The 22,802-nt window shown below is 41.8% G+C and overlaps 1 protein-coding gene across 1 annotated transcript in view; it reads left to right on the top strand.

Annotated features, from left to right (window-relative positions):
* PDIA5 (protein disulfide isomerase family A member 5) overlaps positions 1 to 22,802 on the top strand; it is a 182,042-nt gene that overhangs the window by 137,962 nt on the left and 21,278 nt on the right. Inside the window, exon 12 of the mRNA XM_048484502.1 lies at positions 2,749 to 2,879. Within this exon, the coding sequence (XP_048340459.1) occupies positions 2,749 to 2,879 (131 nt within the window). The remainder of the gene's footprint in view (positions 1 to 2,748; positions 2,880 to 22,802) is intronic.

The following is a 22,802-nucleotide window of genomic DNA, read 5'->3' as shown; positions in this document are numbered from 1 at the left end:
CGTTGCAGCTATTGTGCTCCATTTAAAGCATTTCAAAATATATTATAATCATTTTTGAGATGTGGTGGAATGGAGTGGAGGTGTCATCCTTGCCAATTGGTCTTTAAAAAATGTTCTAGCTCTTTTCATATCTGTGGCTGTTGCTTGATGATTTTGTTTGTTTGTTGTGGGGTTTTTTTGTTTCTTGTCAAGGCCTTTCTGTGGTTTCTTCAAAATGATGCATAGCAGAGCCTCTGAACCGGACCAATGAATGAAATGATCCATAATTTCCCCTTTTTGTGTGGCATTGGCCCTCTAGTAAATGCTGGAAGTAGCAGAGGAAACAGTGATATTAACTAGGGCTGTGCATTCAGATAAAGCTGAGCCGAACCCATCCACCTCCCAAAAAGTCATTTTAGCTTTTTCTGGTTCTTTTCAGCAAACAACAAAATAAAAAACTTTTGGCTATGCAGGCACAGCTGAATAGCCAAAACCTTTAAAAGTTATCTCTCGCCACCACCTCTGAAGTCCAAGTAGGCTTCAGGGGCAGTGGGGTAACCAGCAGAACTTTGTGCAGGGGTTGTGTGACCCAATCCCTGCATGTACCTCTCCCCTCATGCCTCCAAACCCCAAGCGGGACAGCCAGCAAAGCTGCATGCAGGGATCAGGTCACCAGATCCCTGCATGCACTTCTGTAGCGGGACATTTTTAGGGTCAGCTTTAAAAAATCTGAATTTTTTTTTAAAAGCCAGCATGGGGTTCTAGCTTTTTTTTTAACTTTTACAAAAATTTCAAGGTCTTTTAAAGCTGAATCCAAAAAAAAATTGGGAAAAAAATTTGTGTAGACCTCTAATATTAATCTGAAAGATAGAACAGCATCATATGGAAGAAGTGATTAGGAAACATTTGTTGTCCATAATATCATACTAGCACTGAGGAGCACTAGCTTTAGATGGTTTGAAAAGGAAGATTAGACAAATTTGTCATTTATGCTTCTATGTATGTCTGGAATAATTTGCGTTGTGTACACACCCTTTTGGTAAAGGGTGTGTAAATCGTTGTTTGTTCAAAAACCTTAAATTTGCTAGATTGCAGCAAGGGTTCATAAAAAGACTTCAGTTTTAACGTTTTGAAAACTGCTTGGCCCTGTTGAGTTTTTTACTATATAATTGGGATACATGTGCCTGGAGGCAGCTACCCTCTACTGAGGAACATCTGAGTTTAATTAGGAGTATTTTGCAATTTTACTATAAATGGCTCCTGAAAGATCATTAAAACAAGTTTAATTAATTTGGCCTTACCATTCTTTTATGAGGAAACTTAAAATATATTGCACATACCTTAAATACTAATCCATTGAATGGTGAGAGATCTTTCAAGTAGGCCTGGTTCCCACAGGAAGTTTATCTGGGACAAAACAATCTGTCCAAGAATTGACCATTGAATTATCTCTTTGAACTCTTGGAATGGTAGAAAGTATTTGGACCAGGGACATCAGGTTCAAACCTTAACTCAGTGAAGGACATGACAATTTGTATCTCTATCTGTGAATTATAATGGTTCTGAGAGGGAATGAGGTAAGAATTAGAAAGCACAAGAGAAACACATATAATCTGGGTAAATCTTGCTAGTTCCACGTTTCTCAGTCACAGTTTTTCAGTAAGGCTGAGAAACATGGGCTGAGTTCCTGAAGATCCATTTAAACTAATTGTGGTATGTTCTTCTGACCCAAATTGCTTTCTTTGAATGTAAAATGCTCTTGTGCTGACAAAGAGCCTCTGGCATCAGGGGAAATCTTATTCCAGGCAATAGAACTACCATAAATTGAATGGATTCATGGGTTTTAACTCATTCTGTTACTACTGGTAGTTGTGTCTTGATTGTTGTGTAACATCTATGGGTAATACAGCTGTGCATCTCAGTTGTCATATTCGCATAATCACTATGGTAATTGTTTTGGTTTAATAACCACATGTATTTGTATTTTGTGTGGGTACCCTCATGTGCTTCTCAGACTTGGTTACAGAGTACACATTTGAATTGATTTTGATTTTGAATTGATTACATGTTATTGGTGTGATATAAAATTTATTTGCATAGGTAGATGAATAATTTAAATAATGTCACTTGGATGATAGAGGCATCTGGTTGTTTTTAATGTATAATTTTGTCGCTTGAGGCTGGTTCCTTGTTAAACAAGGTATCTTACTAAATCTAACTGGGCCAGTTATTCCATTGTAATTTCTGATTCTTGCTAAAGGAAATACAATGGATCTGTTTAATCCTTTTTTGGCATACCACTTAGCTATCCAGATTCACAGTGTGTTTTACCACTGGACGTAGCCTATTGGCATTTCATTGTTGCGTGAATGGAACTGCTATTTATTCAGATCTCTAGCACCACAATGCCTAGTGGAACTACTAGTTTTAATTTTTTTACAGTACTTTCATTAGCCAGTTACACAACAATCAATTGTCTCTCACCTTTCTATTTAAATGTTCCTGGTTTCTTGTTCTCTGCAAAAATGGACCATATTGATTTGATTGTGGCTTGTGTCAGCCTCAGAACTGACATTACCCTTGGGGTTTAATCAAAATGTGTGATTTGAAGAAAAAGATTTGTGGCTCATTTCTGAACATCTGCTGTTACTGTGGTTTTTGAGATAGGTTGAGGTTCAATGCTTTTATTTTGACAAACATCATCTGTGGAGAGTTCTGGGATTCTGTATGTGTTATAAATATGATGCCTAAAATGTTATTTTCCTCTAGCCCTCAGGCACCACCCCCTCCGGAACCAACTTGGGAAGAAAAGCAAACAAGTGTTATCCACCTTGCTGGTGAAGACTTCAGGGAATTTTTGAAGAAGAAGAGACACGCCCTTGTCATGTTCTATGCCCCATGTGAGTAGATGTTTCTCTTCAGAGTGAAGGCTGTTCATACATACTGAGCCAGAGATAAATTGTGTATAGTACTTCTGTACCAGACTTCAAAGTGAGTTTATTTTGAGTAAATCAGATACAGGGATGTTGCTTGTGGTTTCAACAAATAATTGCTTCAGACATGACATTTGTTTTAAGCACAGGATTACAGAAAAGCCTTGTAAACATGTATAGACTTCCTTCCCTTCACATATTCGTATGCCATTTTCCCTTAAATCAGTGTACTTTGATGCAGGAGAAAATCATGCATATGAGCCAGAAATTTTGGTCCAGGGGTAACGGTAAAAGTTGGAATTGTATGTGGATTGCTACTTTCGCTCTTTGTGACCCTGGGCTGGTGGTTTAAACAGCCAACATCTTGCTCCTGAAGTGCTTTCCTACTACAAATGTAAAGCTTTGATACTGCATAAAGATTATGGAACAGGTCAAGAGGTGCAAAGGGAAGCAAGAGAAAATGATTAATGCCAAAAACACAAAGCAGACAAAACTACTTTGGGACAAAACCCAAAGAAATTGAATTTCAAAATTCCTTATTCAGGGCAGCTTCTTGGTGTTTGTTTGTTTGTTTTCTCTTAACCTTTTCTTTCTAGTGTGTGATGCTTATTTTCACATTAGGGGTTGGATCCCACAATCTCTCAGTGGAAGGTGCTGACAGGCATGAATCATTTTGGCTCCTCTCCCCATTGCAGTCCTTTTCAACACCAGGACAATTTATTCCTGGAGCTGCGAGACCCATATGGAGTAATAGCTATGTGGATTAGGAGCTGCAGAAGAGTTTCAGAGAGGGATGAAATCATCCTTTCTGCCTCTTTGGTCGCGTGGCTGTGATATCAGAGGAGGAAGGGAATGGTTGTGGTGGGTTTTCCGGGCTGTGTTACACACTACCCTCTGTGATACACCTCTGAAGATGCCAGCCACAGATGCAGCGAACCATTAGGAACAAGATCCACCAGACCACAGCCACACAGCCTGGAAAACCCGCAACAACCAGTTGAATCTGACTGTGAAAGCCTTCGCCAAATTTTCCATTTCCTTTTTTCAAGCTCCAATACATGTCTGAAATGGGAAATCAGACAACTGCAGAAGATACTCCCACAATCAGAGAAGTAGCAAGATGCAGTTTCTCTTATCACAAAGGTAGTCATTGGGATCCTCTGTCAATCATGCCTCACATCTCCCACAAATAGATCCATGAAAGCCTTCAACAATACGAGAAAGGGAGTGAATTCATTCTTCTCCAAAACTCCATTGCAACTTCCTGACTCACACTGCTTTTACTCCATGCAAGTCCCAAAGTTCCCAGGAATAAACCTTCCTGGGGCTGGAAAGAACTGCTGTTAGTTAAACATGGGAAAGATTACCCTAAGAAATAAACATGGGAAAAAGAACATATAAAGGACTCTTCTCTCCCTCATTTTTTGATACATCACGTCCGCTTTTTGATACATTACTTCTATGATTCTCTGTTTGATACTGCAGGCAATAATGGTTTTGATCAAAGCAACACTGAAATACAATTCACTAAGGCTAAAAGAGCATCGGAAGGCGGAGAAGGCAGGCACTAGGGCCCAGCGGAGCATTCCTCTACCTCAAAGGTCCAGGAAGATGTGACAGTTTAACATACACATCACCTTGGATCTTTATGTTGAACAGAGTGTAGTTAGTGCTCAGGCTGTTCTTAGTTTCAGGAGAGAAGCATGAACACTGAAGTGATTCATTAGGTTCTGCAGCAACTTTCATTTAAGAGCATTGAAGTTCAGAGGATTTCTGTATCAAAACTAAAGCTACAATTTTAATCATTTATTTATTTATTATTAAATTTATATACCACCACCACCACCACCCCCCCCCCGTCCTCCCAAGGGCTCTGGGCGGTGCACACCATAAATACAAAACAAGTGGAGCACATAAACAGTTACAAATATAAATAATATAAGCTCCATTAGTCATAAATTAAAACCCTATTAAAATACAGCGATACAAAATTGGCGGTGTCCAACATTAAAACCCTCGTAAAAACCCTCCCAAGAGGGGAAACAATGGGCCCCATAGGTGTCAAGGGACCCAAGATGTTATGGAGAACTAGAGGGGGTGCACATCAGCGGCCCGCCCACGCAAATGCCCAGTGGAACAACTCAGTCTTACAGACCTTGCAGAACTCACTGAGATCCTGCAGAGCCCAGACAGCTGGAGGAAGAGTGTTCCATCAGGCAGGGGCCAGGGCTGTAAAGGCCCTGGCCCAAGTGGAGGCCAGCCGCATCATCGAGGGGCCGGGGACCACCGGTAAATTGGCCTCTGCCAAACGCAGAGGTCGTGTAAGGACATATGGGGTAAGACATCGTTCATTTAAAACATTGTTCTGTTATTAGCACTGGTGACTTCCTATGTGCATGAAACACACATTACATGTGATTTCTTACTCTTTTGTAAACCAAATTAAACATGATTCTCGATAAAATTAGAAGGGTAGGGAAAGATTTTTTTAAAATTATCATTAAACTATTGAGTACCTTTGATTCTCACACTGCCTTCTTGACACACAACCTGAACCACAATTCAACTAAATTCTTGCTATTCAAGCGCATTTCCTTTCATTGGATTTGAAGGGTTAAAATGACTGAACACTGTGTACTCTGGTTTAATGATGCAACAAATCTCACATACATATTGATTCACCTGTGTACTGTTGTCTCCCCCACCACTGCCTGAAATCATTGCTGTGCTATCCTTCCTCATAAGTGCTGTTCTGTACCCTCTGTGTTCTACCAGGATTTTTTAAAGGAAGACAGTAATACATAATAGCAATCTGTCTGAGAATATTGGTACTGGTTATTATAATAAGGACTGAAGAAGTTGCTGTTTCTGGCTGGATCTCTGTTTTGCAACTCCTTTGAGAATAAAGAGTTCCATTCGGTGATTGATATGCATTTAATTAGGAGTGTTGTTATAAATTATACAATCTGTTGATGTTCCCGTGTCCAGGATGTTTTGTGACTTCAGTTTTATTTTTCATAAATGTGAGAGAGTGTGTGTGTGGTACATGTGTTACATGTTGTGCTCATATGTATACTAGCCTCTTCTTAATCAAGCAAGAGAGCCAACATGGTGTAGTGGTTAAGAGCAGGTGGATTCTAATCTGGGGAACCGGGTTTGATTCCCCACTCCTCCATCTGAGTGGCAGAGCCTCATCTGGTGAACCAGATGTGTTTCTGCATTCCTACATTCCTGCTGGGTGACCTTGGGCTAGTCACAGTTCTTCAGAACTCTCTCAGCCCCACCTATCTCACAAGGTGTCTGTTGTGGGGAGAGGAAGGGAAGGGAGTTTGTAAGCCCCCTTGAGTCCAGAGAAAGGTCATCTTCTTCTATCTTCTTCTTCTCCTTCCTCATTATTATAGAAAGTGACAACTGAATATTTGATGTCTCTTTTGCACTGAGATAATAGGGCAACAAAACAACTACAAATTCATTGTGTATTGAGACAGTTCCTTTCTGTGCTGGTAGTAATGTGCCTTCTGCTAAATTTGACAGATTAACTTTGTTTACTACTTTCTCAAGCATGGGGATGTCTCAGGGTTTTTATTCCTGCCAATTACTGCTAACTTGCTTATTTAGTGCGGAACGGAGGACCAGTAAGATTGCCAGGCTGCATTAGTTCAAATAATTTTCTTTCTCTATTCAGAGCCACATCCCAGGTCAGTGAAGCCCTTCAGCCTGTGCCATCTTACTGTGTTCAGTAAAGAGCTACAGACTTCTTATGTGACTAAGGTTTGTTTTTTGATCTGAATAGTTTCTTGAACTCTTCGATGCTTCTTACAGATTTTAGTTTAGTAAAGCTAAGAGCCCAGTGCAGATTGGATTGTACATAAAGCTCTACTCCTGTGAGTGGATCTATTTGTGGGAGATGTGAGGCATGATTGACAGAGGATCCCAATGACTACCTTTGTGATAAGAGAAACTGCATCTTGCTACTTCTCTGATTGTGGAAGTATCTTCTGCAGTTGTCTGATTTCCCATTTCAGACATGTATTGAAGCTTGAAAAAAAGGAAATGGAAAATTTGGCAAAGGCTTTCACGGCCAGATTCAGCTGGTTGTTGCGGGTTTTCCCAGGCTGTGTGGCCGTGGTCTGGTAGATCTTGTTCCTTATGTTTCGCCTGCATCTGTGACTGGCATCTTTAGAGGTGTATCCAGAAAGAAATGTATTACACTTATCTCTGTGATACATCTCTGAAGATGCCAGCCACAGAGGCAGTCAAAACATTAGGAACAAGATCTACTAGACCACAGCCACACAACCCGGAAAACCCACCACAACTAAATGGAAAATTTGTTTGTTTGCACTAGATTCTTTAGGAGCTGTGTGGTGTAGTGGTTAAGTGCTTGCACTACCATTCACACAGTCAGGAGTTCAAGCCCCCTGTGGGTCAGATATCCTGGCAGTTGGCTCAAGGTCAACTCAGCCAACCATCCATTTCTTGGTCAGTAAATGAGTACCTAGCTCATAGCTAGGGGGTAAAGAATAACCGGGGAAAGCAATGGCAAACTACCCCACAAAAATGGCTTGCCTATAAAATCACTGCTCGCAGTGGTACCTCAGGGTCGGACACTACTGAAGGGGAAACTTTACCTTTACTAGATCCTTTAGAAACTCAGGGAGAAGCCACAATCTATTTTTTCCTTTTTCCTTCTCATTTTGTGTCATAATAGGAAGCCTCCAAAATATTTTATGGATTTTCTGAACCCATGCCTTAAAAATTTTGCACTTTTAGTTGCTCAGGACAGTAGTGACAAGCCAAACCTTGGTAAGCAACGCATCCCAGGTAGTGTTCTCCATCCCCCTTGGATAGCAGCTGAAGGAATAGTCTTAGTACTGTTAGGGAAATGGGGAAGATTCAATGAAGGGAATAAGCCATCATGAAGGAGTGGTACAGATGGGGTAAGAGACTTGTAGGAGAATGACAGAAAAACAAATGAGCTGAAGATTAAGCAAGGGCGAATTTGATGGTGTGTTGGTAATAATGATAGTACTTAATATAGCACCTCTTCCCTGGTTCTGAAAGCACTTGACATACATTTCTTCAGTAGCAGTTCTATTGTGACAGTTATGTAAGGCAAGCCTGCATTAGTATCCTAATAATTACAGATGTACAGGATGAGTCTGAAAATTAGTTGCTTAACTAAGACAGATGAGCAGTGGGAACTTGGATTTGAACGGGCATATAGCTTGTGTTCTTCCCCACAACACTACATCAGCTGTCATATGGTTCAGCATAGAAAAAGATGCAAAGGAATTAGAAAATGCACCATGGAAATGCCATTTTGGAGGGTGGGATGAGGATTGCTAATACTTTTTCTCGCTTGGTTTCTAAGATATTCCTTAGGAGAGACTGGAGTTATGTTCCCTTTGTATCTGCTGACCCTAGTTAGAGTGGGTTGTAAGATGGATTGACTGGTAGGGTTGCACCCAGAAGAGAAGATTGGTGCCACATGGGCAACTATATACTTTTAACTAAAAATAAGGGTACTGAAACATTTAAAGAAAATGCGTCCTATATGCCTTCCTGCAGTAGCTTTGTGGCACACAGAAGTCAGTCATAAGTTCTGTCCTTAATGTAGTATAGTTGGTTACCTCTTTCCTATCAGATGTTTGTACTTTAAAAATTATCTCACTGATAGAAACTAGTACTTAATAAAAAGAAAATTAAGTCTTGCATGCTTTCCCAGGCTAGCATAGTAAGGAAGGCAATTGCCAATATTATTGACTTTCAAATGGCTTCCTTTTGCATGGTTCTATAGAGTGCAAAGAATAGTAAAGTTGGTATGCAGTTTGCTTTACTAGCTGTAAGAAAAAAATTCACTTAAGCCAACTATTGTTTCAGGTTATGAGGTTACTTTCTCAGTGCAACTGCAAATTTGACCTATGCAGTCTGGTTAGAGGGCATCCTAAATCAGACCTTTTTTGCTGTTTAATTGAATTGAAGCCATTGGCAGTATGCTACCACTATGTCTGTTACTGAGATATTCATTACCTTTCTTTTTCAGATTTTTTTTTAATTTATGAAAGAGGAGTGAAATCTTAGCTTTGATACATGGAACCCTGGAGAGTTTAGAAATATTACTGCTAATAGATTTTTTCCCGTTTTATAATATCCTTGCTCCTTTTAGGCTGCACTGTCATAGCATGGAGAAGTAGGCAGTGGCATACGGCCCTAGGGACAGGGGATACCTGCTGCCTCGTCATCTTCAGATGTCCTTGGTCCCACCCATGTTGTCATTGACATGGGTGGGGCTGAGGAAAACCAAGGACACCACCCCCCAAGCCTTGCCCCCCTCTCCCGGATCCCAGCCAGCCGTCCCTTCTGCCCTCCACTCTGGGGAGAGCAGAAGCAACTGAGACTCAGTCCTCGTCTCCTTTGCTTTTATAAACGTGGGGGTGAGGGACAGGGCTTGTTCGGAAGGGCCCCCAGTGTATACAGTGAGATCTATTAAGGGACAGAGCATCTGCCTAGAACAGACAGGTTGAACCTAATAATGTTTTGTGTATCCAGGTCCCAGCAGTCAGAATAACTGGTTTTAGCCCAGTTAGGCAAACCTGCAGATTTTTTAAACTTTCAGATTAATTATGTGTATTGCGAATTCTTTTGGAAGGGACTGATGTGTACTGGTGTTGACTGAATAATGACTGGGGTGTGTGTGTGTGTGTGTGTGTGTGTGTGTGTGTGTGTGTGTGTGTGTGTGTGTGTGTGTGTGTGTGTGTGTGTGTGTGTGTGTGTGTGTGTGTGTGTGTGTGTGTGTGTGTGTGTGTGTGTGATGGATTTCTGTGTTACATGTTGCACTCACCTTCCTCAGTTATTGTGATGTCTGTGTATTGTAATCTAGTAATTTGGTTGATTTCCAAATCCTCGGAACATTTTGTGTCCTCGGAACACAACATTTTTTCTCCCTTCACAGGGAAAGCAAAGGAGATCCCTATGCATTATCATTTCCTGGGGTTTTCTCTCTCCTCCCTGCCTTCTCCTAACCTTACCACAGTAGTTCCTCCCACTCTGCTGTCCACCATTTCAGCACAATCAGGTTTGGGAGGTTCCCATGCTGGTCCCCCCCCCCCCCCCACACACACATTTAAAGTCTTATTGATGGAGTGGTGAACCCAGTTTGACCAGGCTGGGTTCATTAAGAAAGCTTCTGCTGACCTTTCTTGGCCCTTCTTCCTTCCAGTTGCCACTGCCTTCTTTCCTCCCTCCCACCCTGCAAGATTTTGTGGGTTTATTGCTCAGCATGGCAGAACATAATGGAATTCCTTCCTTGCCCTGGCTAATAAATCACACAGTTTCTGCAAACTATCAATAGACAATAGACGGCCAAAACCACCCCCACCCCAAGCAGGCAGCCTCCCAAAATGAATGTTGCATGGCAGCAACAAAGAGATGAGTGGGCAAAATGGCATATCGGTTCACATAGGGAAACAAAACAAAATGGAAGAAGAAAGAATTGTGCAAACAGGAAAACCTACTGAGAAGTAAAGTTAGAGAATCAACTGCTTCTCAGCCATAAAATAAGTAGTGCATGCATAAATGGCCATAGTCTTCCTTTGTAGGGTTATGTGCTTTCTGTGTGGAGACCCTGCTTCACGCCACCAGGAGTCTGCTTGCTGAATGATCTGCTTTAAGTCTCCTTTGTATTTTGAATCTGCTTGTCACTGTGAACCAAGGAAGAAAAGCATATCAGCATATCAGCATATCTTTTAACCTTGGTGGTGGTACAGAAGCTGCTTTCCATGAAGACACATCCAGTTCATCAGTTTCCTTATTAAATAAGTAGGGGACTTGTGGGAATCATCTCATTTTCCCTCTCCCCCTACCTTTTACTGACAGGTAAGAAAAGGGTTTGAAGGGTGGCAATACTGTTGTGGTTGCCTGGCAACTTCTATAATGGACACTGGGATCTCATGTCTTAAACATAAACTCTGTTTATGTTATTTTTTTTGTGGGGGGGGGGGGGTAATCTTCCCATAAAGTTGTTTTTAGATTTCAGATTTTTCTGCAAATCTGGGACTTTTTAAAGATTTGTAGAAAGTTTGTTCATGGACCCCATCTTCAGATTTATTCAGTGGTGGGATCCAAAAATTTTAATAACAGGTTCCGATGGTGGTGGGATTCAAACAGTGGCGCTGCCGCACACATGCACCTCCAGTCCCTATTGGGCAGGGAGGTTGCTTTAGTAACCCCTTCTCGGCACTCGGAAAAAAATCAGTAACCACTTCTAGAGAAGTGATGAGAACTGGTTGGATCCCACCTCTGGATTTATGTATCTAAAGATTTGACCATGTTGAGAAATGGATGTATTGATAATGTTGGTCAGCTGTGTCTATATGATTTGTTGAGTTTTCTCTGTAAACCGATTTCCTGCTTGTACAGTCACTACTTAATTCTTCAGGTTTTGTCTGAGTGCATTAATTAGTACATGGAGGAGTTGCCCTTAAAATACTTGTTTAAACATTACTCTTGTCCCAAAAGGTATGAGTCAGCTTAATGAATTTGAACACTAGCAACACAAGAAAGGCTGCTGGAAAACTAAGCTTCCCAACTGTGACATTAAAACCTACTGATACATTTGTCAGGTTTTGCACTCATAAAGCCTCTGGTTCTTGTATAACAGGATTCTGCTTTAAATCTTTAATAATCTTCAAATGTTGCATGTGACTTAATTAATAGAAATGGGATTACCTTTAGCATGCAGTCATGTCAGCTGTGTAATATATGAATATCTTTCTCTGGCTGATGATTGAACATTTGCAGTAGAAGACACACCATTTGCCACTTGGTCAGTATGCTTCTGTCTGTGTATATTCCTGTTACTCTGTTTTTTAGCACATTGATAAAACATAAGTCATGGTGGCCTTATCTTGAGGCATAGTGTATTGTCTGCACCCCCAAATGACATGGGGTTTTGGTCCTGTTGACAAATGCAAACCTACCTCCACTGAGGTACCTGCCTTTAAATGTTACCTTTATGATGCAAAATTTAGTTTGACATAGAACCTTGGGGCTGTAGGTGTCACAACCGCTTGACAAAGTACAGGAGAAAAGCAGCATTTGTAAATAAAAGTATAGGGAGAGCTGTAGCCATAGTTACCTTGGTGCCCTTGCAGCATTTAAAAAGCATGTGTGCCATTTAGAATAAGTGCACTTTAAGGGTTAATGGAGTTTTATCTCTCTTTTTTTATTCAACAATCAACAATATTACACAAAAAAATTTGATCAACAGTCAAGAACAATATAATTTACAAAAAACAACATAAATTACAAAGCTCTCAGAAATACATAATGGATTCCACTTATTCACTCAAATAATCATATAACCAATAATTTGTTCCATCATCAATTACATTAAAATCTACAAATTTCTGCTAGGGAAAAAAACACAACTTAAGTATAGTTCCCAATTCTGCTTTAACTAAAACGCTTATATCCAAACAACACCACAAAATATTTCTATGAAAATCTTTTTCATATCTTACGTCACTACCTAACTTACTTCTGTAAGTATTTCCAATCTTATCTCTAATATAAATCTTAAAACTAATCTTATCCGTAACACTTCATTACGTATTTAAAACACCAATTTAAAATTGTTTTCGTATATCTTTATCCGCCTTCTGGCAACTTTATAAATATCTTCATTAACTAGAGTTACAGGCTTAATGATATACTCAATGTCAAATGTTTGTTATCCTGATTGCTTCCCAAAAACACAATTACCAGTTTCCATACTTTAAGGTTTAAACTGTAGGTTTAAACTGACTAACACAGAACCTAGTGCAGGGGTAGGGAACCTTTAACACCCGAAGAGCCATTTGGACCCGTTTTCCACGGAAAAGAAAACACATGGAGCTGCAAATACTTTTTGACATTTAAAATGAAGATAACACTGTATATATTGTTTTTTACCAATTATAGTGTATTGCTTATGAAAGCAGTGGCTTTCACATCATGCACGGGCTGCACACACAGAGAGAGAAAGACACACACACACCCATTCTCCCCATGGTTTTTGAGCACTGAGTGCGTGCAAAATAAATATATTTTATAAATATGAATATAGTAATGGAGATGGGGAAAGTCATTGGCTGCCTAATTCTGTTCCGTTCTGGGCAGGTTTTTTTTGGGGGGGGGGTTGCTTTTAAAGGACGCATGCTAGTCATTATGGCTGAAGAGACACTTGAAAATGCAACACCTGTTAAAATCTCAGAACCCAGAAGGGCTGCCATTATTCAAGGCGGCCATTTCAGTGCACTTCCTCTGCCACACTGACCTCATCAGGTGTCTGTTGTGGGAAAAAGGAAGGAAAGGAAGGGTTTGTAAGCCACCTTGAGTCTCACTTACAGGAGAGAAAGGTGGGAGTATAAATCCAAAATCATCATCTTCATCTGTATTGAAAACTGTCACAGGTCCTGCCTTTACAAACGTCCCCATCTACTTTCACTGAAAGGCTGGGGGGGGCACATTGTGGAATGGGACCACTGAGGATTTTAAATAATTTTTACAACAGACACTTCTACCAGAGGCGAGCATGAAATTGAGCCCGTAAGAGATGAATAAATCATCTGGAACTCACTGACAAACCTTTTCTTAAGCAATACAGAGATATGTTGGAGGCTGATGCTTATCACAGAAATTAATAAGCCCTATTCCATGATGCAATGTTTGTGAGCTATAATGTATCTTAATCAAAAAAAACTATATTTAGTAGGTTTTCTTCAACTCTGCTCTGGGCTCCTTCCTCCACCTGGCTATGTGTGGCCAGAGGTTGCCATCCCTCCCTTTCCTCTGGTTGGCTGGTCCCCAGCCTGGCATCCCTTCTTCTAAGGGTGTGGTGAGTGGTGGTAAAGGCAGAGTGGTTCCCCACCCTTCCATGTCCCCTGCAGTGGGCTGGGCAGCGTTCTGCCTGTGTCTCTTTTGGTGGCAATTCCTGATTGCTGCTCCAGATTCTGGTCTGTAATTGCTAGAGCACAAGTGTGGCACATGTGCCAAAAAAAGATTGCTTCCCCTTTGAATTTGTCCTTGATTTCCAATGCTCTCCCCCCTTTGCTGGCTGTCTTCTGGAGTTTAATTTGCAGCCCTGGGGCATCCCACCACCCAAATCCCAGACAGGATCCCAGGCTTTAAACTCAGATATTTCCTGTGGTGTTCAGTTCTGGAGAAAATCACCAAGTTAAACAGCTCAAGCTAATTAACACCGAAGAAATAATTTAGCTTAGCAAAACAAGCAGGGAAACCAGCCCCACACAAGTGTCTTTCCAGGTGTGGCGTGTTGCCACCCCAGGGTGCTGTGTGGGGGCTTGCACCTTCCCTCCATCCCTTTCCAGGATGTTGGTCTCCCCGTCTGAGGCCCTGGTAGTAGGGGGCTAGCCTTCTTTAAAGCCCTCAGCCACAGATTGGAGCTAGGAAGGCTCCTTGTCCTAACCCACCACGCTCTTCACTCCCTTTTCCTCCCACTCCCAGCCAGGCTAGGGTCCCTGGCTTGTGCCAGGGGTCGTTCTTTCCCCTGAGACTCTTCCCCATCTCCTCCCCTTCTCTCTCTCTCTCTCTTGCTCTGTTTTTTCTCTGCTTCTCTCTCTCTCTCTTGCTCCATTCTCTCACGTCTGCTTCTCTCTCTCTCTCTCTTGCTCCGTTCTCTACTTCTCTCTCTCTCTCTTGCTCCATTCTCTCACGTCTGCTTCTCTCTCTCTCTCTCTTGCTCCATTCTCTCACGTCTGCTTCTCTCTCTCTCTCTCTTGCTCCATTCTCTCACGTCTGCTTCTCTCTCTCTCTCTTGCTCCGTTCTCTGCTTCTCTCTCTCTCTTGCTCCATTCTCTCGCCTCTGCTTTTCTCTCTCTCTTGCTCCGTTCTCTTTCCTCTGCTTCTCTCTCTCTTGCTCCATTCTCTCACGTCTGCTTCTCTCTCTCTCTCTCTCTCTTGCTCCGTTCTCTTTCCTCTGCTTCTCTCTCTCTCTCTTGCTCCGTTCTCTTTCCTCTGCTTCTCTCTCTCTCTCTTGCTCCGTTCTCTGTCCTGTGCTTCTCTCTCTCTCTCTCTCTCTCTCTCTTGCTCCGTTCTCTGTCCTGTGCTTCTCTCCCTCTCCTCCCACAGGAGGGCTGCACATGAATGACCATGGCCCGGTGTGGGGAGGGCACGGCGCGAGAAGCGGTGGCCAGTGTCAATGTCGACGTGCAAAAGGTTCAGCGTTCTTCCGGCAAGTAAAGCGCGCGCAAAACGTTCTTCCGGCACAGAGGAGGGGAGGGGAGAGAGTGGAGGCAAAACGTCCTTCCAGCACAGAGGAGAGGAGGGGGGGAGCCGAGTAGAGATCTAAACAGTGCGGAGACAAGACTCGTGAGCTAATGCTAGGCCCCGGGAAGGGGCAGCCATGCCGGGAACCGCACTGCAAGTAGTCAGGAGCCGTTTGCGGCTCGCGAGCCGCGGGTTCCCGACCCCTGACCTAGTGCAAAACTCCATTAACCCTTAAGAGTCTTGGACTAGGTTCTGTGCTAGTTAAAAGCAAAGCCAGCAGGGAAAGGTAGATTACTCGGTAGATGCTTTCTTTCTGTTGCAGCTAGTAGCAGCTTCACTTCTAGAGCTCAGGCTAAAAAGGGATTTGAGAAAAGGAAATATTTGTCATCTCTGCTTGACTTACTGTAGTAATTAGATGGGATTTTTAGAACTGCACCTGTGGATCTCTTTATTACAAAACAAGTTGCATAGGAACAGAAATCATGGGTCACTTTGCTAACTGTGGTTGGGTCCAAGATATACATCAAACCAAGATATACATTTATGGTTTGTGGTTGATTAATTGATTTCATGAGAGGTATAAACACAACATCTTGGTCTAATCCTGACTTGTTCTTGTTAAGGTACCAATTGACTTTTTGCATGGGAGATAAGAGAAAGAGAGAAGGCAATTAAGCTAGCATCCTTCACAACTCAACAGGATTTGAATAACTGAACCAAATCCTGCTTTCAAAGTTAATCTTATATTTAAAAAGCCTTGGCTTTGCCTTGCTTCTGAATTAAACCATTGGCTCCTAATAGTTAATGTGAAGTAGCTTGTAATTAATTTTTGGTGCTCGTGATAGTCGTGGCTCCTTGAGCTAAGTATGTACATTACTGATAGACATGTCAAATGTATATATGTGACACGTCTTGTTTGCTGCATACAGATTACAGACTCACAGAAGAATGAATTATCTTTGGCTCATCTCTTGGTTATTTCTTGTAAACACTTGGGCTGGAAGATAGATACTTGGTGATTTACTGTCTTGGAATTACTCATTTTTTTCATCAAGTCTGGCATTTTTTACTTTTTCCAGAAAAACGTGTCTTTCAGATTGAAATTTTTGTAATCCTTGAGCACTGTAAATAATAGTAAACTGGGTTACCCATGCCATTTACAAAAGCAGCTAAATCAAGTCCTTCAGGTGAGACAGGCAAGAGAGGAGTTTCACATACTTAAGGGACTCACCAGATAAACAAAAATCTTTTGTATATTAACGTTGACTTTGTATATTAACCAAATGACTTTGTATACTAACCCAAAGAATGGGGTGGGCTGGGGGAGAGAGAGGAAAAAAACTTGATTGAGGACTGTTGAGCACACTTCACAAGGCACAGAATATTGAGACCAGTTTAGTTAAAGGAAGAGAACAAAGGAAGATAATGATGGTGTCTTGTTCATGCCCCTGATTACATAGAATTCTACAGAAAAATTTTATTTGGAAGGCAATATATTTACGCTGGTTATTCTCTCTTATGTTCCCCAATTTTTGCTATTTAAAGTATACGGTAACCTCATTTTATAAGTAACATGGAGGTCATGCACAAAAATGACTGAATAACAAGGGCTACATAAACAATGCAAAAATGCAATTAGTATCCAAAAGGCTATCACCACAACCACATGGTATATTTTAATAAATAGATCAGTTTATAAATGAAATTGTTTATGTAAAATTATGTACTTATTTCTGATATAATCATGGATGATGAAATGTATACATGAAGTGTATGAAAACACAAGATTTATTGTAAACTTTCATTTATAAACTGATCTATTTGTTAAAATATACCATGTGGTTGTGGTGATAGCCTTTTGAATACTAATTGCATTTTTGCATTGTTTATGTAGTACTTGTATATCCATTCCCCTTTATGTGTATCCATTCCCCATGATGATTAACAAGGGCTTCAGTGCACCATAACTTCCCAGCATGTGTCTCCTGTATATTCATGGAATTGTAGCATCCAAACGCATTACTGGTCTCTTATGGACATACTTTCCTATTCAGTATATTAAACCAGCCTTGGCAGTGGAATGTGATCCCTGCTCTGAAACTTTCCTGAGATCCATGCACAGGTGCCTGCATCTTGTCTGCCATTCCCAGATGCAAAATCACCCCCAAGTGATGCATCTTAGGTTGGTCACAGAGGCAGTAAGCAATGGCATGCAGTCCTCGCCAATGATCAGACTTGACTAAAGAAGGCAAAGGGAAGAAAAAGGCAGCCCAGAGTTGATCAGCAGTCACAAACTTCACCCGATTTTGGCACAGCACAGGGAAAGTGACAGCCCCTTCTGGGAAGGGATGCCAAACCTTGCAGAACTCCACAGAGGTTGCAGCTTGGGAGAAGCTGAGGATCTGGAGTCTGGCTTACTAAGAGCCCAGCCTCCTTTGCTGTCAGCAGCATGCATGGATTTTATCAACTCCTGATTTCCTGACTGCACGCAGACCTGTTCTTGCTTCCTCCTATTTTCAGGCCAAGGTGTTTAGAGTCCATGATGGGGGGGAAAAGATGGCGATTAGTGACTTGTCAGGCCATGTGCTTTCTCATTGGCTCTTCTTCCCTGCGTCCCTGCCTCTTCTGCTGTTTTTGCCAGCTTGCATGCAACTGTTTCCTCTGCTTTGCAGCTGCCTTATTTTTTTTAAAAAAAATCCTGTATTTGGTTTGGTGTTAATTCACTAGATCATATCATTTACACACTAGGTCCATCACTCCAGCAATAGACTCTTGGTATTTCCTCACAGCGGCGCTTTTAATGGGAGTGTGATCAGTGTTAAAGCTAAGTGTTTTGCTTCTGAAGTTTAATTTTGGAGTAAATGCCTGCTGTTTGAGAAGACAGGTATGAATTCATCCTAATGTAGATAAACAAGAAATCTAAATGGTTCAGAATGTCTCAGAGTCTAGTCTTTCTCAGGGGTAGTGGATTCCAGCTTAATCTTCAGTAAAGCTGTCAGTATGTGTGGAGGCTCAGAACCATACAGGAGTATTCACCTATGAGATGGACAAATACCAGATCATGGCCACACTGCCCAGGAAACCCACAATCCAGAAAGAGAAAAACTGGATTTAAATTACTGCTGTTTGGGGAGCATAGGCAAAAACATAGGCAAAAACAATTGCTGTACACCGCCCTGAGCCCTTCGGGGGAGGGCGGTATAAAAATGAAATAATAAATAAATAAATAAATAAATAAATAAATAAATAAATACCCTAGTGCTAAGATGCTCTTTCTCTGCTTCAGTGTTCTACAATAATTCTACAATAATCCCAGTGTCTACAATATATCCAATAATTCTACAATAATCCCAGTGGTGGGATTCTAAAATCCCAACCACTGGTTCGGCCCTGCCCCCCCCCGCTGCGCCTCCCCCACTTCTTACTTACTTGGCTGCTGTGCTGCATCAGGCACCCCCTCTTTCCAATGTTGGGGGGAGGTGAGGGAAGGCCGTGCCAGGGGCCAGCTGCCGATTGCACTGCATGTTCGGCTTGGCCTTCGCTTTGGGAGAGGCCTGTACAGGGTGCGCGCAGCACATTTGGCAGCCAGCCAGCCCTCAGCGTGGCCTTCACTTTGGGAGAGGCCTGCTAGAGCACCAGCAGGCCACCCCCAAAGCGAAGGCTGACTGCTCTGGTGGGATTGCAGCCAATTAGCCAGTTCGCACTGGGAGAACTGATGCGAACCAGCCGAATCCCACCTCTGCTCTATGCCTTGAAAAGCACCCCCAGAGCATGTCACTGTGCATGACAAAAGTGTGTGTGTGAAGAAATGTCCAAAAGCTCTGGACTGTCACTTGATATTGCATCAGAATATGCTGTTTGCTTGTGAGCAAAGGCTTCCTTGGTTCTGTCCACTTTGAGCGTTAAGCCCTCATGCATTATGTTGGTGTCATTGGATCGGTCTTCTACTGAGGAGAAAACTTTTGACATTGAAGCATTTGTATGAGGCTTATCAATTAGGAAGGTATGGCTACAACTGTGGAGTGTCACCCTCTGACTGTAAGAAGTGTATACTGCCTACTGAGATCCAGACTAACCTTTTTATGGCAGTGCTCATTATTTTCCGAATTCTCTCTCCCCACCTTCTTTTTTTCTTGGCCATTTACACAGATTTTTTTACTCCCATCTGCTTCCTGTTCAATGAGCATGTTTGGTTTCAGAAGACTAGTCTTTTTTTTTTTGTCTCCTTTTAAACTCTGGTGCTTCTCCTTTTAACATTTTGCCTGGCCTGCCTAAAATATGCAAACCATCTGTGCTTTTATATACTGATGTTGAACAGTTCCCAGTCCAGATCTGTACTTCTTAAATTTGTCCTTCAGCCTATAATTAATCATCTTCACTGTAAATCCCGAAATCTGTCGCTTTAATGAGGGAGCCTCTTTTGGCTACATCAAACAGTTGTCGAGTGCTTATTACAAACCAGCTGTACAGATGCTAAGATGTTAGAGGATTGCACATGGAACCGCTGTAGAAATAATGATGATATCCAGTCTTCTGTAACATCAATATTTACATCAGGAACTATTGTGTCTCTTTCTCTCTTTAACTTTACGATACTGGTGTTGCAGTGCTGCCCAAAGCACACTGGCCCTCTTCATGTGCTCCCTGGTCAGTTTTGTATTCTGGATTACAGTCTCACAGAATCATAGAAAATTGATGGGGACCTTTGAAGGTTTGCCTCCTAATAGCCTTAAAAGCTTTCTTTTGCCAACTGTTTGTGTATTTAACTGTTTTTGTGCCTGTATGTGTGATGAGTACAGCATGAAAGGAGGGACTTGCAGAAGATCAGAGATAAGCTTCCATAAGTAGCAGGTGCTCAAAAGGTGGAAGTCCTTTCTCGGGATGCTGAATTATGGCCTTCCATGACTGCTCTTTTCTTGTGTTCAGCAGCTTGTGCAAACAAGGCCCCTCCAAGAAATCGGCATGAAATTGTTTGCACACTTTCTATATGTCAAGAGATGCAACATTTGTAAAGTGTTCTTTTTTAAGTTACGTACATATTTTCAAAGATGTAAAGTCTTAAAATGGAATAGTGATAGTGGACATGAAAGGGATGTATTAGAAATGAGGTTTCCTCCTGTAGAAATGTAAATCCCCCTTCCTTTTTTTCCTTTTCTTTTCTTTTTTTTTGCTATTTGAGCTTGCCTGTGCTTTAAACAGAATTAATGACTGAGCTGGGTTTCTTCCAGTTTCCTACACTTGGCAATCCTTGTAAGTTGTAACAGATGAAGTTCTGTTACGTATGATTTGCTTCTTCCCACATTGGATTTTGATGACTTTTTAATTCCTTGAGAATTCAGCATAGGATTCACATCTGTTGTGTTTGCAGAAAGGGCCAAAGTATAATGAATGCCCCTTGAACTTGGAAGTTCTACAGCATGTTCGTACTTGTGATTCTCACAGATACTGTGGGAGGGGGGAGAGGGGAACAGGCCAATTATGTAGGTGTGATATAATGGTATATTTAGTAGTTTTTCATCCTTCCTGCCTTTGCTGGTAGGAGGCCTCTCACCCACTGCAGATTTAGGAAGCAGCAACACTGACCAGAACGCCATTTCCAGGGACTCTGAAAACCATATTTGCAAGACAGGCAGGAAGAGACTGGGTTGGGGGAGCAAGGGCAGTTCCATGAAGCCACTCTGGGAATGGAGCGGAAGATGAGCCCATGTCGGTGGGTGGGGGGAGTGGCAGTCAGTGCACCCCCAGGCCATAGGTGCCCAGGGCAAGAGCCCTGGGTTGGCCCAAGGTAGTTATGCCCTTGAAGGACATGTATCTGTCCCCAGCCTTAATAATCAAATTGGTATGTTAGATGTGGCATCTTTAAAGAATTACCTTGTTTCTATTAGCATGGCATAAAGAAGTTATTGTTCAAACATCTGTTCAAAGCAATTCTGAATCAGGGAAACCAACATTCAGATCCCCACTCTGCAATGGAAGCTTGCTGGGTGACCTTGGCGTGGGAACACTCTTAGCCTAACCCTTACAGGGTTGTTCTGAGGATAAAATAGAGGAAGGGAGAATGAAAGCCACTTTTGGTCCTCTTTGGGCAGAAAAAGGGAATACAAATGAAATAAGATGTTAAAAAAGAAAGGAAGCATGGAAACATCGTTGAGCAATTCCTGCCAGTACTTCATAAACATTGTAGGTTGACTCTGCAGTAAAATGTCACCAAAAAACCTGATCATTGGCTATGTTAAAATGTCAGGGAGCATTTTTATGAATGAGGTGTGCTTTTTTAAAGCAGCTGATATGCTTTGTGGGGGTGTATTTGCTATCTTGCGTGCTTCAGATGGCACTATATAATTAAGATTCACTATTTCTAGATGAAATATTTGCAGCATCATTAAGCAGTCTGAATAAGCTTAATAGAAAGTAAAAGCTCATCCTACCAATGTTTAACTGTTTAATTTGAATGCTCTGTGACCTGCTGCATTGTACAAAAATGAAAATTCTTGCATTTCCCCTTGGTTTTATTTTTATGTGGTACTAACAAATCACTCTATGCAAGTAACACAAGTTCCCTTTTCAGATCACATGATGTGCACAGAGCTTATTCTGGGCCAGGGGTCCTAAGCTCCTTTCTCTGTTTGTAGGCACCTTTTTGAATTTTGAGAGAAGGAGCTTAATGCAACCCCAAAATGTCTGCCCCAGGATAGGGAGCTAAATGAAAGTACCTCTCTACTTTTATTTGCAAAAGAATTGCATGGCAGCCATGCTGAACACACAAAGCCACCATTTTCAGTTGGCTCATTGCTCTGTCAAGGTTAGAGGGTTTTTTTGTTTGTTTTTGCCATCACGTCACATCTGACTTATAACGACCCTTGTTGAGGTTTTCAAGGCAAGAGATAGACGTTCAAAGGTGGTTTGCCATTGCCTGTCTCCACATCACGACCCTGGGAATGCTTGGAGGTCTGCCAACCAAATCCTTGCTAGAGTCAACCCTGCTTAGCTTTAGAGATCTGATGAGATCAGGATGGGCTGGGCTATCCAGGTCAGGGCTAGAATAAAAAGCATAAAAGGAAAGCCTGAGGGGGAGGCAAAAGGAATAGAATAGCCGCTTTGACCTGCCTTTTGTTGGGAAAGAGCGGAATAAAAGTCAAATAAATAATTAAACAAACTACACAGTGATTTTAAAAGCCCATGCACATACAAGACTTCCTGATCCTCCAGTGGCTGCAATTTTTATTTGCAGCTGTGGACAGTCTTCTTATTTGAATGAGGGCAGCCAGCACTAAGCCTTCAGGGCCATTATTGTTTACTTTCAGTATATAAGGATGAGCAGAGGTTCACTTGAAGAGGCAAATATTTTCCTGTAAGTCATGTTCCCTGAGGGGAATTCTGTTGTCTCACCCCTCTCTTACTTTTTCTTTTCCTAACAGAATCCCTGAGGGAAGTGTGGTAGATTTAAAAAAACTGAGACAATTGGAGCCAGGCTGCCTGTTACAATTGGTTGAACTAGGCATAGGGGAGGGTTGCCTCAGCCTCTCAGGTGACTTACTGCCAGATAAAAGAGTCCTTTACATGCATCTCATCTTCCAAGTACAAACAGAAAAAAATGAAACTCTGACACTATCAGTTGCA

The sequence above is a fragment of the Sphaerodactylus townsendi genome, linkage group LG02 (assembly GCF_021028975.2).
Source record: "Sphaerodactylus townsendi isolate TG3544 linkage group LG02, MPM_Stown_v2.3, whole genome shotgun sequence".
Lineage (NCBI taxonomy): Eukaryota > Metazoa > Chordata > Lepidosauria > Squamata > Sphaerodactylidae > Sphaerodactylus > Sphaerodactylus townsendi.
The sequence above is the reverse complement of the archived record's forward strand: the minus strand, read 5'-3'. Positions and strand labels throughout refer to the sequence as shown.